This window comes from Lepidochelys kempii, chromosome 2, assembly GCF_965140285.1.
Source record: "Lepidochelys kempii isolate rLepKem1 chromosome 2, rLepKem1.hap1, whole genome shotgun sequence".
NCBI lineage: Eukaryota > Metazoa > Chordata > Testudines > Cheloniidae > Lepidochelys > Lepidochelys kempii.
The window spans coordinates 39779999-39796016 of NC_136381.1; the positions used below are offsets into that span (position 1 = coordinate 39779999).

A 16018-nucleotide genomic window follows, 5' to 3' on the forward strand; every position below is an offset into this window, starting at 1 on the left:
AAGGAGTTCAGGCAAGGATGCCAAAAAACCAAACAGGCAAACGGCCACTCTTGGTCAGAACCCAGACATGCGGCTTCTATGATGAGCTGCATGGTCCTGGTGTTTGCGGGCATTCAAGCAACATCCGTTCTTTATCTCTCTGTGTTATCCTCAGGAGAGTGATATTATTCATGGTCACCTGGTTGAAATAGGGGAATTTTATTAACAGGACATTCAGAGGTGGCCGTTCCTGATGGGCTATTTGCCTGTGGCTGAAAAGAAATCATCCCCGCTTTTAGACATGCGGTGGGGGGGCATTCACGCTGAGCTGTTTGCGTTTGGCTGGCAGGGATCTTCCCTGATACTAGTCATGCGATGGGAGGAAGGGTGAAGCGATCATCCCAGAGAACTGGGTGCAGGGGGTGTGGTTTAGTTGGGTTTGTGCTGCACGTTAACCCGAAAACCGCAGCCCCTACTTTTAAATGGCCAACCCAATGGGTGCTTGGTATGAGAAAGGAGGGCACTGCTGTTTGAAACCATTCATCGTGAAAGAGTCTACCCATTGTTCTCTAAAATGTGTCTTTTAAAATACTACTCTCTCTTTTTTTCCTCCCGCAGCTGCAAATGTTTCAGCGCTCCCCCTATCATCTCCGTCCCAGAGGCCAGAGCAGATAAGAAGGCAAAAAAAACCACACTCATGATGAAATGTTCTCTGAGTTCATGCAGTTCTCCCGCACTGAAAGAGCTCAGCAGAATGCATGGAGGCAGACAATTGCAGAGTCCAGGAAAGCAGAAAATGAACGTGGGGAGAGGTGGTTAGAGCAAGATGATAGGTGGTAGCAGCGTGATGAGAGGAGGCAGGAGGCAATGCTGAGGCTACTGGAGGATCAAACTGATATGTTTCGGCATATGGTTGAGCTGCAGGAAAGGCAGCATGAGCACAGACCGCCGCTGCAGCCGCTGTGTAACTGCCTTCCCTCCTCCCCAAGTTCCATCTCCTCCTCACCCAGCTGCCCAAGAATGCAGTGGGGGGGCCCTCCTGGCACCCAACCACTCCACCCCAGAGGACTGCCCAAGCAACAGAAGGCTGGCATTCAATAAGTTTTGAAGTGCAGTGTGGCCTTGTCCTTCCCTCTTCCCCTCCTGGGCTACCTTAGCAGTTATCCCCCTATTTATGTGACGAATTAATAAAGAATGCATGAATTTGAAACAATGACTTTATTGCCTCTGCAAGCAGTGATCGAAGGGTGGGAGGGTGGTTGGCTTACAGGGAAGTAGAGTGAACCAAGGGGGAGGGTTTTCATCAAGGAGAAACAAACTGAACTCTCACACCGTAGCCTGGCCAGTCATTAAACTGGTTTTCAAAGCTTCTCTGACGCGCAGCACTTCCTGCTGTGCTCTTCTAACCGCCCCGGTGTCTGGCTGCACGTAATCAGCAGCCAGAAGATTTGCCTCAACCTCCCACCTTGCCATAAATATCTCCCGCTTACTCTCACAGCGATTGTGGAGCACAAAGCAAGCAGCAATAACAATGGGAATATTGGTTTCGCTGAGGTCTAACCGAGTCAGTAAACTGCACCAGCATGCTTTTAAACATCAAAATGCACATTCTACCACCATTCTGCACTTGCTCAGCCTATAGTTGAACAGCTCCTTACGACTGTCCAGGGCCCCTGTGTATGGCTTCATGAGCCATGGCATTAAGGGGTAGGCTCGGTCCCCAAGGATAACTATAGGCATTTCAACATCCCCAATGGTTATTTTCTGGTCTGGAAAGTAAGTCCCTTCCTGCAGCTGTTCAAACAGACCAGAGTTCCTGAAGATGTGAGCATCATGTACCTTTCCCGGCCATCCCACGTTGACATTGATGAAACGTCCCTTGTGATCCGCCAGTTCTTGCAGCACCATTGAAAAGTACCCCTTGCAGTTTATGTACTGGCTGCTGCCAAGGTGGTCTGGTCCCAAGATAGGGATATGCGTTCCGTCTATCGCCCCACCACAGTTAGGGAACCCCATTGAAGCAAAGCCATCCACTATGACCTGCACATTTCCCAGAGTCACTACCTTTGATAGTAGCAGCAGCTCAGTGATTGCATTGGCTACTTGGATCACAGCAGCCCCCACAGTAAATTTGCCCACTCCAAATCGATTCCCGACTGACCAGTAGCTGTCTGGCCTTGCAAGCTTCCAGAGGGCTATCGCCATTCACTTGTGAACTGTGAGGGCTGCTCTCATCTTGGTATCCTTGCGCTTCAGGGCAGGGGAAAGCAAGTCACAAAGTTCCATGGAAGTGCCCTTACGCATGTGAAAGTTTCGCAGTCACTGGCAATCATCCCAGACCTGCAACACTATGCAGTGCCACCACTCTGTGCTTGTTTCCTGGGCTCAGAATTGGCGTTCCACAGCATAAGCCTGTCCCATTGCCACCAGGATGTCCAAATTGCCGGGACCCGTACTTTGAGAGAAGTCCGTGTCCATGCCCTCATCAATCTCGTCACCACGCTGCCGTCGCTTCCTCGCCTGGTTTTGCAAGTTCTGGTTCTGAATGTACTGCAGGATAATGCGCGAGGTGTTTACAATGCTCATAACTGCCACGGTGATCTGAGTGGGCTCCATGCTTGCCGTGGTATGGCGTCTGCAGGAAAGCAGAGTTGCAGCGGAAGCAGTAGATGACGATGGTTAGCAGGCCTACTGCACCGTCCGCTGCCAGCAACACCAGGACACAACAGCGCTGGTGTCAGTGAGCTGAGCTGAGCGGGCTGCACGCTTGCCATGGTATGGCGTCTGTAGGAGAGCAGGAAAGCAGAGTTGCAGTGGAAGCGGTGGCTGATGACTGCAAGGTGGATTCAGGAGAGCAGAGTTGCAGCAGAAGTGGGAGCCCATGACAGCCAACATGGAGAAATTCGCTATCGAGACAAGAGCAGCAGAGCAGCGTTGCAGCAGAAGCGGTGGTTCGATGATGACAGTTAGCAGTCCTACTGCACCGTCTGCTGAAAGTAGCATTGCATCCGCACGGAAAAAAGGCGCAAAACGATTATCTGCCATTGCTTTCACGGAGGGAGGCACGACTGACGACATGTACCCAAAACCACCCGCGACAATGTTTTTGCTCCATCGGGCACTGGGAGCTTAACCCAGAATTCCAATGTGCGGCGGAGACTGCGGGAACTGTGGGATAGCTACCCACAGTGCAACACTCCAAAAGTAGATGCTAGCCACGGTACTGTGGACGCACTCCACCGACTTAATGTGTTAAGTGGAGACACACACAATCGACTGTATAAAATAACTTCCTAAAAAATTGACTTCTATAAATTCAACCTAATTTCGTAGTATAGACATACCCTTTAAGATGGGTGAACTTGAGTGCCTGCTATCAAATGAGGATATTGACACAACAAGCAACACAGAAACTTGGTGGAATGATGGCAATCAATGGGACATGGCAATGCCAGGGTATAAAATGTATAGGAATGACAAAGTAGGTTTTGCAGGTGGAGGAGTAGCACTATATGTGAAAGAAAAAGTCAAATATAGTAAAATCTTAAATGAAGCCAGCTGTATCATAGATTCCCTAGAGACAGAAATTTCATGCTTGAATAATAAGAGTATAGCATTAAGAATACACTACCAACCACCTGACCAGGATGGTGATGGTGATTTTGAAATGCTCAGAGAGATTAGAGAGGCTTTCAAAATAAAAAACCCAATAATAATGAGGGATTTCAACTATCCCCACATTGACTAAGTATGTCTCCTCAGGAAGGGATGCAGAGATAAAGTTTGTCAACACCATTAATGATTGCTTTTTGGATCAGCTAGTCCTGGAACCAACAAGAGGGGAGACAATTCTTCTTTTAGTTCTAAGTAGAGCACAGGATCTGGTCCAAGAGGTGAATATAGCTGAACAGCTCAGTAACAGCAACCATAATATAAATAAATTTAACATCCTTGTGGGGGGGAGCGGAAATACAAAAGAAGCCTCCCACCGGAGCATTTAATTTCAGAAAGCCGAACTACACAAACATTAGGAAGCTAGTTAAATGGAATAAAAAACAACAGTCACAAAAGTAAAATGCCTGCAAGCTGCACAGAAACTTTTTAAAAGCTCCATAATTGAGGCTCAAATTAAATGTATACCCCAAATTAAAAGAAATAGTAAGAGGACTGAAAATGGTTAAACAACGGAGTAAAATTGGTGGAAAGAGGGGTAAATAGCAAGGTGGGGAAGTATGCAGGTGATACAAAATTACTCAAGATAGTTAATTCCAAAGCAGACTGCTAAGAGTTATAAAGGAATAGCACAAAACTGGGTGACTGGGCAACAAAACGATACATGAAAATTCAGTGATGATAAATACAAAGTATTGCATATTGGAAAACATAATCCCAACTATACATACAAAATGATGGGATCTAAATTAGCAGTTACCACTGAAGAAAAATATCTTGGAGTCATGGTGGATAGTTCTCTGAAAACATCCTCTCAATGGGGAGCAGCAGTCAAAAATGCTAAGAGTACGTTAGGAACCTTTAGAAAGGGATAAATAATAAGACATTAAATATCATAATGCCACTATGTAAATCCATGGTACACCCACACCTTGAATGTGTGTCGAGTTCTAGTCTCAAAATTATATATTAGAAATGGACAAGTTAGAAGGAAGAGTAGCAAAAACAATTAAATGTGTGGAACAGCTTCCATGTGAGGAGGGGTAAACAAGACTGGGACTGTTCAGCTTAGAAAACAGATGACTAAGTGTGGAAATGATAGAGGTCTATAAAATCATGAATGGCATGGAGAAAGTGAATAAGGAAGTGTGATTTACCCCTTCACATAACACAAGAACAAGGGTCACCCAATGAAATTGATATGTGGCAGGTTTAAAACATAAAAAAGGAAGTACTTCTTTACACCATGCACAGTCAACTTGTGGAATTCATTGCCAGGGAATGTTGTGAAGGCCAAAAGTATAACTGGGTTCAAAAAGGAATTAGATAAGTTCATGGAGGATACTAGCTACTAGCCAAGATGGTCGGGGATACAACCACATGCTCTGGATAAGCCTAAACCTCTAACTGCTGGGAATGGACAACAAGGGATGGATCACCTGATAATTGCCCTGTTCTGTTCATTCCTTTTGAAGCATCTGGCGCTGGCAGAAGTCAGGACACTGGGCTAGATGGACCACTGGTTTGACCCAGTACGGCCATTCTTATGACATACTTTTATTTTATTAAGCACTAATAGTTGAAAAATCCTTCAAGAATCTTCTTCACTGGGCTACCCACTGTGTCTCTTTTATCTGTCTTGTCTCATTGATAGCTAGCTTTTTGAAGAAGAAATTGTCGGAATGCAGTGTCTTGTGCAGTACCACTCACATTGACGGTGCCTGAATTATAATCATCAATAACAAGAGGTGACAACTTCATCAGAACTAGAATTAAGATGATACAACTGACAACAAAAACATTATTAAACACAGTTCAGTGCATTGAAAATTTGCATAGAAAATCTCTCCTATTTGGAGTGACTTCAGGCTGCTGTAGAGTAACTTGTATCTAACTCAATTAAAATGCAGTTTTCAGTAGTACATGTAACATACCTACCTTTTAAAGAATACATTTATGGTGAAAATCTGCATTCTTTTAAACAATTCCCTTTCAGTTTTCCCCTTTAATAAAGGATATCAAAGCTTGTTTGAAAACATTCCATGCTGAATGAGAGACTGTGGGAGAATTTGATCAATTTGATCATTAGACCATTTCAACAAATTTATTCAAGACAGTTGAACAGTGCTTCAGCATTTAACAATAGTACATCTGCAACTGATTTCATTCCATCAGCCAAAAGATGCATTTATGCTGTAGCTATTACATTTTGAGAAGAGTTTAAATTACAAAACTTGAGAGAGCTTCAAAGCAAATCTACTCTAAGTACCCTGATCTTGATGGCCCAATTTAAAAAAAAATTAAGATGTTTAATAAAAGAGAACCTCCTCAACAAAATGCAGAACAATTGTACTTAATTCAAGTTATTTTTAATTTCCTTTCATAAATCAATTAAATATACCAACCTGGGGGTTGGAGCATTTTATTTCAAGTGACTCAAGGTCGACATGGAGGCAAACAACAAACGAGTGTCTGGATTCTGGCCCTGAGGCCAGTAGTTTTTGTGAAGTGACAGCTAGAGTAGAAGTACAGCCCATGGGTTCCACTAAATTAAGTGTCATTTGTTGTCCAAGAAGAGTATACACACTGAAATGATGCAGACTGATTGTCCAAGGGAAGGCATCACCTGGTGATTAAAGAGAAAAAATAGTTTTATAACTGCATGCCTCTAAATGTTAAGTGATGATTTTTTCTCAACATTATTCAAATAGTAAGTAATAAATGAAATTCAGAATGGGCCTGATCCAAAACGCACTGCAATTAATAGAAGTCTTCAATGGGCACTTGGACCAGGTCCCAAATCCTAATAAAATACCCTTTGATACGGAGTCTGGAGATAAAAAAAGAAAATCTGATTTGATTTTTCATTTCACACTGCAAATAAATCCGGCAGAACAATGTTAAAGGACAATACCTTGTTGATTTACTTGATTTTTCAGCACCGTGTTTTTAAAAATCCACCTCAATACATTAAAACTAAGTGAGCATATGTCTGCTGTAAATGTCTTGTATTGCCTTGTATCAAAGAGGTTTCCTTAATTAAGAGACCAGTCACCTCACTCGCGTTGAAAAATATCCAGCTCTGTGAGCAGGACCAGTGACTTCAGTTTATCAGTAGCAAAATTAGACTTTAGTCACACACACACTCTACAGTCTATGAAGTTTTTCATATAGCTACTACTGTGAATAGGAGTCCTGATGGAAGATTATCATTTTGCAAATTTAAGATTGTGAGTTGGAGGACTGAGATCCAGAAAAAGAGACCTTGGACCCTAAAGGACACTGACCAAATCCCAAAGAACACTCACAAGTGGTGAGGAAAACTCAGGCAGGGGATGGTGTACAAGTGTTTCTTATTTTGCATTAGGGTGGCCACTCATGTATTCCCAGAATACTGGACATTCCTGTACTTTCAGGAATGGTATGCACCTGCTCTTGCCAGCATAACCCCTCCCCTGCCAGGGTGAACTCGGATGCACGATGTGTGCAATTTCCTACCACATACAGGTGCCATTTTGAAAAGTTCACCACACGGCCCCACTGGCATCAAGTTGCATGCGAGGTCATGCTGGTGGGGGCAGAGCAGTATGCTCTTCAAAATGGCATCCCCTATGCAATGCTGGACAAAACCAAAACAATCAGTTTTGTCTGAGTACCAGATGGGGGTGAAACCCTAGAAAAGCAGGACTGCTGGATTTAATACTGGACCAGTGGCCTACTTTGCATGGATTAAACTATAAACCAGAGGACCCAGGAGGGTGGAGTTCTGGGGATGGTGTGTGGAATTGGAGTTCGGCATTGGTCTTGGGGACTAGGAAAGCTGGACCATGGGATCCTAGATAGATAGTCCATGCCTAGAGTGAGCCTAGAGGCCGAACAGAGAGACAGTACCTGGAGCTCAGGAGAACATACATCCAGGGCTGGAATCTAAGCAAAGCTGTCTGGTGAGTGTCCAACAAGTGAAAACGCAACCAGCTCTGTGACATCCTTATATTTTTAATAGGGCTTATTCAGTTTGCAGGAGACACATGAGAAGTTCTCTTTCCTACAACAAATTAACAGGGCTGGACTGGTGATGAGACTTTATTTGTCACAGCTTTGAGCAGGTGACTTTGTGGTAAGAAGAGACACAAGTTGGTCTCATGTCCCAAAGTGAGGCTTGGGAGAGTGGGCATATGATATCAGGTAATGGCAATTAAATACATGGGACTGGGCCTTTCCAGTGCATGGAGTTATAAAGCACCTTAACTGGTATGTCCAACTCACTAATTAATGGAGAGTTACATTGGAGATTTCCTGCTTGGGAATAGTCTGCAGTCCTGAGGTTCCTGTGGGGCTTCAAACAATACAGCTAAGCAATACCAGAAATTAAGTGTTGAGTTAACTGATGGTTAACTACTTAAACTATACTTAAAAAAAAAGATGAAGTTAGAATAAAGCTGAAGCCAGAAGTCTTCACCATGCTACTTTGGTAAGAGTTTGATTGGTGCTTCCAGAGGTGACACCAGCAATAACTCATTTATGGTCACTAGGATAGCCATAAAGCACTGCATGAGAACATACAAGAACTGAAAACTTTGAACTTATTCTAAAGTTATTTACAAACTGAAGAAAGGTTCCAAATTATGTACAAAATAAAATTCAGCTAGACTTGCTTTAAAATATTTTGTAAAGACTTCTGTTTACATATGTAAAATTCTCCAAAAAATTTAATTCATTCAAGAATTACAAAATATTAATTGTTTAGGATGGAAAACTGTTCAAAAATTTGAAGTAGATTCTAATGGCTTATTTATGAATTAAAATACATGATTTTTCCTTTCTCAGTGATCACCATAGTAATTCAATATTGGATATTTTTCAGTGACTAGTTAGAGATCACCCAAAAATAATATTTAATGTTCCTTATTCCACCACGCATACCATATCTACTTTAAACTGCCCAAGTGTTAGAGAAATTTTTGTTCTGTAGTTGTTTATAATGCTTTAATTTTGCCTTAATTATTTTGTTTTACTTTGGTGGCCAATATTCATTGTTGGGTGAATGAATGAAGGTTCAGAAACAATTTAAAGTGTCTACACTTCAAAAGAAATGTAATTCAAAATACATCTGTTTAAAATCCCACTTACTAGTACGTATGAAGGGAAGCCAGGCACCACTGTTTACAATAGCAGGAGCAGAAGAAATCTCTGAAGCCTTCCAACTGACCCTTCATATGAGTCATAGCCCTTCAGTGGGGCCAGTATTTCACCCTAGATCTTTTTTGAGCCAGAATATGAGATGAACATTGCAGATCCTCAATATGGCAAGAATGTTGCTAAAAATTCCTTTTACTCACAAACCTGAGATCTGGATAAAGCCTTATTTTTTCTTCTTTCAGATGATTTATAACTCAGTTACTTGAACTATTAGTGGACTTGAAAATTAATGCAAAAGATGGTAACAGTTATACTCAACTGGTTTAACAACTTCTTGTGTTTATAAATGCCACTTTTAGGATAGAAAGTCTTCTTCCTTACATTCCTCTCATCAAATGGGGTCTGCTCTGAGTCCTCTCCCTCGAAATTGTTCTGTTCAATGCCATATCCTCTATTATACCACATTTTAATGTGTCTTCCTTTAGGGCATCCCACCACTACTTCTTGGGTTAGCCTCTCTGTGTTTTTCCTTCAATCCTGATCTGTTGGCTTCTCTTACCCATGTAGTTGTCAGGACTGCACTTTACATGAACAAATATCTGAGCCGATACTCCCTTACTCTTTTATGTATGGGTTTTATTTTGAGCATGTCTCTAATATACACATTCCTCATGTAATCGGTCTTGCTTATACCACTAATCCATCTCAACATTCTCATTTCTGTGGAAGAGATCATTCGCTCATGTTTTTTCTTTGTTGCCCAACACCCAGCGCCACCCATTAAAACTAGATGGACACCGCTTTATAGACTTTTCTTTTTATTCTTACTGGTACTTTCCGCTTACCTCTCTCCATCAGAGCCAGGTATTTATTATCCTACCTCTAATTTTTCCTCCACTTCGTCAGATTTTGGAACCCAGATATTGAAACTTTGTATTTTTGGTATTGTTTGCTCACCTAGTTTCAAAGATAATTCTTCAGTGTGCACATTACTGAAATTACATACCCCTCCATTTATCAAGATCCTCTTCTAAGACTCTCTTTTTCCTCACTGCATAGAATGATATTATCTGCAAATAGCATGCACCAAGATGCTTCCTTCTGTATGTTCCTCTTGAGGGTATCCAGGATGAGTATAAACAAGAAATGGCTTAGTGCTGATTCCTGATGCACTCCCACCTTTACTGATAGTACATCTGTTTCACAACCATAAGTTCTGACTGTTGACTTTGCACCTACATACATGGCTTGAACAAGCTACACAAAAAGTTCTGGTAACATTTTCTCCCTCATACTCCACCAGATGAATTCTCTTGGAACTCAGCCAAAGTCCTTTTTGAGATCCATGAATGCCATGTGAATATTTTTCCTTTTCTCTATGTATTTTTCCACTAGTTTCATAAGTGCAAACATTGTCAACCTTCCTGGCATGAAGTCATACTGATTTGTGCTAATATTTACCTCACTTAGTCTTTTATCAATGACTCTCTCACACAGTTTCATCATATGATTAATCAGCTTAATACTTCTCTAATTTGTGCAGTTGCCATTGCCACTTATTCCCTTGCATATCAGCACCAAGATACTTTCCCTCCACTTATTTGGTGTCCTTTCCCATCTCATGATTAAACTGAACAGAGATGTTGGCAAATGGATGACTTCTATTCCAAGCTTTTTCAATGTCTCAATAGGGATCTATCTGGGCCTAAAGCCTTATTATTTTTCATCTCTTTTATAGTATTGGCCACTTCATCAGGTATGATAGGCTCCACTACACCAAAGTTCATCATTTTGAAGTTGCACTGCTCTCTTGGATACCTTTTCCATCGATCCTTTATGAGATATCATGAGTCAACACCATACCAGTTTCATTGTTGGTGAACCTTACTTCCTCTATATATCTGGTAATTCTGACCAATGATTTTGCTAGCCTATATGTTCTTTTCTCCCTTTTTTTGTTCTAAGTCTTGTGTAAAGTTGCTTGAAGACTTCTGCTTTTGCAACTATTGCTGGACCTTTTCTTCACATCCTTGTATTCCTTCAGATTTCATTTGCTCCTAACTCCTTTTAAACTTTATCTTTTATCATTTGTACTTCTTCACTCTATCACTATGTTTGTTTTTGAATAAAGGCTTTCCAGTGTTGAAAAGTAGCATTTATATTTATTATTATTCATATGAAGTTACAGTAGAGAGATAGAATCCTCGAGAAACAACAATCCAGGAAAGCACTTTATAAAAACTTAGGCTTTTCCCTTGTGAAGGAGTAAAAGATATTAAACATCAAACAAGTCATTTACAATTAGAGAATCTGAATAGTTGTTCCATGGAACACTATATTTAATTCCAGTCACTTCAAATATTAAATAGACATACTGTATTCTCTTCCAAGCTAAACCATAGGGAACTAAGTGTTGTAAGGCCATACAGCCAGGCATTTCTGCTTTTATCCAGATTTTCAGGTTTTGATGCAGTTTCACTTGCGACTGTTCTGAGAACATTAAATTGCTGTGTTTGGAATGGTGAAGAGTTTGGCCACAGGTTGGTCCAACTTATCAACCATGTGCACAGATTATAATTAGTTTTATGTAAGAATTGTTTACTGCAGCTGGGATGATAAGACTTTATGATGGAAAAGACAGAGGTAGAGATAGCAATATAAAGAGACTCAGTAAGTTATGCTGTACAGTGCAAATACAGAAGATACATTTTGAAGGTTCTTTAATTTGAGCAATCAATGTCCCTCAGACAGACTGACCCAAAATCAAATGAGACTGTGAGCATAGGAGGGCAAGGGGAGGTATAAGTCTCAGTCTGTCCCACAACATGAGGGGTCATGGTAGTCGGTATAGTTGGATCTGGTACATCACAGGCTTAACGGTGAGTGGGTCCTTACGGGATGATGGGTGCAGTCAAAAATGAGTCCTGCCCGAAGCCCTCAGTTCGTGCTGGCAAATGCCAGTTCTTCAGCTTACTAGCTGGTACCAGAGTTGGTACTGTTGGATCCTTGCTTCTGTGTGCTTTACCCTCATAGTCGGAATGCTAACGTGTGCCTAAGTCTTTAGGACCCGAGTGTGAGGACTCTCACAATTTGGAAGGATATGGAGAAGGATCTTGTCTCTTGGGAGGAGATCTGGAAGGGGATCTGTTCCTGTGTCTGTGAGAGTGTCCCTTACTCTCATGAGATCACTGAGACAACAGGACTTGGTAATATTATCCAAGTTACATTAATTCTGAATTATAGTGCCATGCTTAATATGCTCTTTTGAATGTGACTACTCCTACAGCTTATAATTATCTCAGAGGAATCCTCTTGTCAGAGCTCTGGAAACAAAAAGATTTGAGTGTGGGAGTTGTTTCTGTTATATGTTGACATTTGGAGGTCAATAAGCCTTCCTGACAAAGTTGCAATATTCCTAGATGACAGGATGATTGTGCTATTTTTTCTTTTAAAGAAGTAAAAAAACATGTGAATAAGCAGATAGGAGTCAGAGTAACTACATAGTCTTGTAAGAAACTGGACATTTGCTTAGATCTTCTTTACGAAAGAATGAACAGTTCCAAAATAGCTTTCAGGAAGAGTAAGGTTACATGCATATGATTTCACAGAGAAGGTAACATGTTTTAAGAATGACATGTCATCACTGGAGTCCTGTTCAAATATAGATAGTCATTTAGAGTCTCCCTAATAAAAGTCTATAAAAATTACTTACCTCTGCATGGAGAAAACAAAGAAGGTGACTTAAAAGTTTTGAAAATATTTTTTTATTAGTCTGTTTAAGGGGGGAGTTTTGGCATGGGAGAAAGCAACAGCTCCACTAGAGAATCAAAAATATCAAGATTGTGAGAACTTCTGTTTGGCATTATTCCCAGAGCACAAAGCCACACACAAATACATCCCTTACAGTAGGATTTATCCCAACCAAGGGGATTCATCTCTCTTTCTCGGACTGCTCCTTCCTTTCCGAGTCTGAGAAAATTTAAGTATGGCCTAATTTCATAAAAGGTTTAAAGGGCACTACCAGCTTAAAAAAATCACATTTCTGTTTAAACATATTTACTTTTTGTTGTTAATGTAACAAATAAGATTATTTTACCTGAAATAAATTAGGGGAAACATTTATTTCTCTAGTCCTGTTTACTTTGTGCATTTGACAGTACTTACAGTACTATTACACAGAGTTTCATTGTTTAAAAAATTCACTGAAATTTGTTTCCGCTGTTGTGCATGTGGAGGAGGAGAGACTCAGGTTGTTACAGAACAAAAGAGGAGGGAAAAGTCAATAAAAAATATAGGAAAATGTAGTTGTAAAACAACAAAAATTGGCAGACAATGAGGAGCAAATGTAGTTCTTGAAAATACTTCTTACTCTATTTTCCATAATCTGTGCTTTATAATTTTTTGGTAAATTTCATTAGTAAGCTTTGTGTGCAAAAAAGGAGAAAAATATTATGTACAAAATTCTCCTGTGAAAACCTTTTAACAAATTCTCCATTTTCTCTGATCACTTTAATGCAAATGCTCAAAAAAAGCAAAACTTCTCTAAAGAAATTAATAGTTTCAAGATTATAGTAATGAATTAAATGCACATGGAAACTTCCAGAAAGTTTAAATTTTTGCTATAGTTGTACAGCTCATGGATCATGGTTAAAGAAGGCAAATTTGTCTGTGGCACTTAGCTCACATATTTTGGATATGAAATCTTTTAGTAAGAAGACTGATTTATATCATAATGTTGGCAATATAAAACAATGATCATACAACAGAATTATACATTGAAATAACAACAGGAAAACTTTCCAAATTTCTCATACTGTACCTTCTTCAAGAATGGATCTTAGCATAACAAAGGGGATTTCTTGCAGCGGTTCCATGTATTTGTGTCCAGCACTCATAATCTTTATCTGGGGCAAGCAAAGAACAAGTGTACCAGGCATACCAGCCTGTCCATGGTACCAACTTCGGACAGTTCCAGGAATGTCACCAGACACAATTGTACTTGGGGAAGGCAGGCTGTCATTTGGAACAAACACGCAACAGGATTGCACTTCAAGCTGGAAAAACAAAAACAAATCCAAGACAGGATTCTCAGAAATAGATCTCAACATTCTCCCAACATATTTATTCATTTATAATACAGAATCAAACACTATATCACAGATATCACAGGTGATTAAAAACCTGTCTAAATTCTTAAACAGAATTAAAAGAAAGGACAACAGAAAATGGCAGATGCTTACAATATATTTCATAAATTACACATATAGAAATAACACCTGAAAAGGTGTCATTTTGGTCTATAAATTTGATCAAAAGGGTGCAGTCACATAAGCTGAACATATATCTGCCTGTCCACATCTGTTTTCAGGAAACATAATGGAGTTAAAAAACGTGCCGGCAGAGAAGGTGACAAAATCTTCCTCCTTTTGCAGTTCATTAGCTTTTGTTATCACTAGCTAAGGCTCTAGAGCGGACTAGCATTTTATATGCTGTTACTTTCTAAAAAAGATTTATTTCAGTGAGGATTCTTCTCTTACTTTGTAGTTAACAGTGACTAAAGTGCATGAAAAGGTCAAGCTCAATCAGTCAATCTAACATAAATAAAAGCCTCAGCCAAATATTGACATGTTCATTAGTACCAAGCTATGTATCGTAATGAAAAACATTAACAAAGTTTAGAAACTAACAGGTTTGTCTCCTTTTGTCACCTTTCAGATTAGAACAAGTACATGTGATTTCATATGAAACTTCAGTTTCCACGAGTGCACAGTTACTTAGACTGCTATGAAACAGTTTTGATAATTCTGCCATATCCTTAGAGACTTCTAGCAAGGCTAAGTAAGCCCAAACCAAGGACTGAACTCATCATGACTTCTTAATTCAGAGATAATGTATGCTCAAGACTGTTAGTCTTACTTGGCTCTTGCAAGTAATATTCTGCACCTGGATATCAAATAACCATAACAGCCTGCACACTTGAATGCTTTGTTAAGCAAATACAAACTATGATTCAATCAGTTTCTTCACAATATTTTGGATGCAAGATGTTATTTGAAGACATGATAAAGTACTTTTGTTTGCTGCTTTGTAACTCATGTAGCAGTGTCCAATAAATGCTTCAAGATACTTTAAATTTATATAATTAATGAAACTATATTTTACAAATGATAATGAAGACCTAGTGTACGATAACCTCCCCTAAAGGCTAACATTCCCCCACAAGAGCAATAATGATGTGTAACGGGATTGGAATCCTTCAATACCATAAATAATTTGCCAGCCTGGTGAACAGAGATTAAGTGACAAGAATTCACTGTCAAAAAATACAAGTAGAATTTTGCAAAAATAAATACTTTACATGAAGTGTGTTTCTGTTTCTAGTTTTAGCGTTATTTGAGCTGTAAAATGAAGTTAATTACATCTTTGATAAGTAATTTATTGATCCAAGGTTTAGAACGTACTTTATTTATACGGGACAAGAAGCTACTGTGTATTATTACAAATGTAACACATTTTGATTTTCGAAGATTTTTATGGTGACATATAAGAGCATTTTCTGGTCTATTAGCAATAAGTGGAAGTTCAGACCACTGTGGGGCAGTGATAAACAGATGACAAAGGCAATGCAGTTATGATCAGAGTAGCTTTTGTTTTATCAATGCACTTACTGAGTAAGCAATTTATAACAAATCACCCAATATATATCTCCATGATGATTAACATCAAATGTTGCCAGAATATACAAGACATGTGGTAATAATAAAGCACAAATTCCACAAACTCAGAGATACAATGTTCTATCAGTTTACTCACCGCAAGGGTCTACGATAGATGTTTAACAAAGTTCACTTTAGAAGTATACAGAACCAGGAAACTCTCCGATTTTTATACTTTATATGCAAAATTGCATTGAATACAAGTTGCTCAGGTCCTTTTCCTCTGTTTAATTTGATTTTGCCATATCAAGAACACTGAAGTGTAATCACGACTGTAGCACTCCTTATATTATTTAGAAGGAGCTATCACTCACTTAGACCTCGATTGTACCGCCCTTCATGTTCAGTAGTACCTTGAGTTAATGTGAGTTGGCTCATTGATTTCTGCTCCTGGACTAATGGGTGGTAGAATCTGGTACAAAATATGTAATAATATATTTCTATATAAATTCAAGCCAATTTAAGTGAAAAAGCATGCATAAATAAATAAATGCATCATATAGGAGGTCTTA

At 39.7% G+C, this 16018-nt stretch overlaps 1 protein-coding gene across 11 annotated transcripts in view; it reads right to left on the minus strand.

The window, feature by feature from the left end:
- VPS13B (vacuolar protein sorting 13 homolog B) overlaps nucleotides 1-16018 on the minus strand; it is a 922277-nt gene that overhangs the window by 376481 nt on the left and 529778 nt on the right. For 10 of the 11 annotated variants that reach the window (XM_073330465.2, XM_073330462.2, XM_073330464.2 and 7 more), the window contains exons 23-24: nucleotides 13610-13844; nucleotides 6057-6277 (exon numbers count right to left, since the gene is read on the minus strand). In XM_073330465.2, coding sequence (XP_073186566.2) covers nucleotides 6057-6277; nucleotides 13610-13844 — 456 coding nt within the window. Of the gene's footprint in view, nucleotides 1-4972; nucleotides 5373-6056; nucleotides 6278-13609; nucleotides 13845-16018 lie in introns of those variants that run through there. The other variant, XM_073330472.1, reaches the window with a different exon arrangement.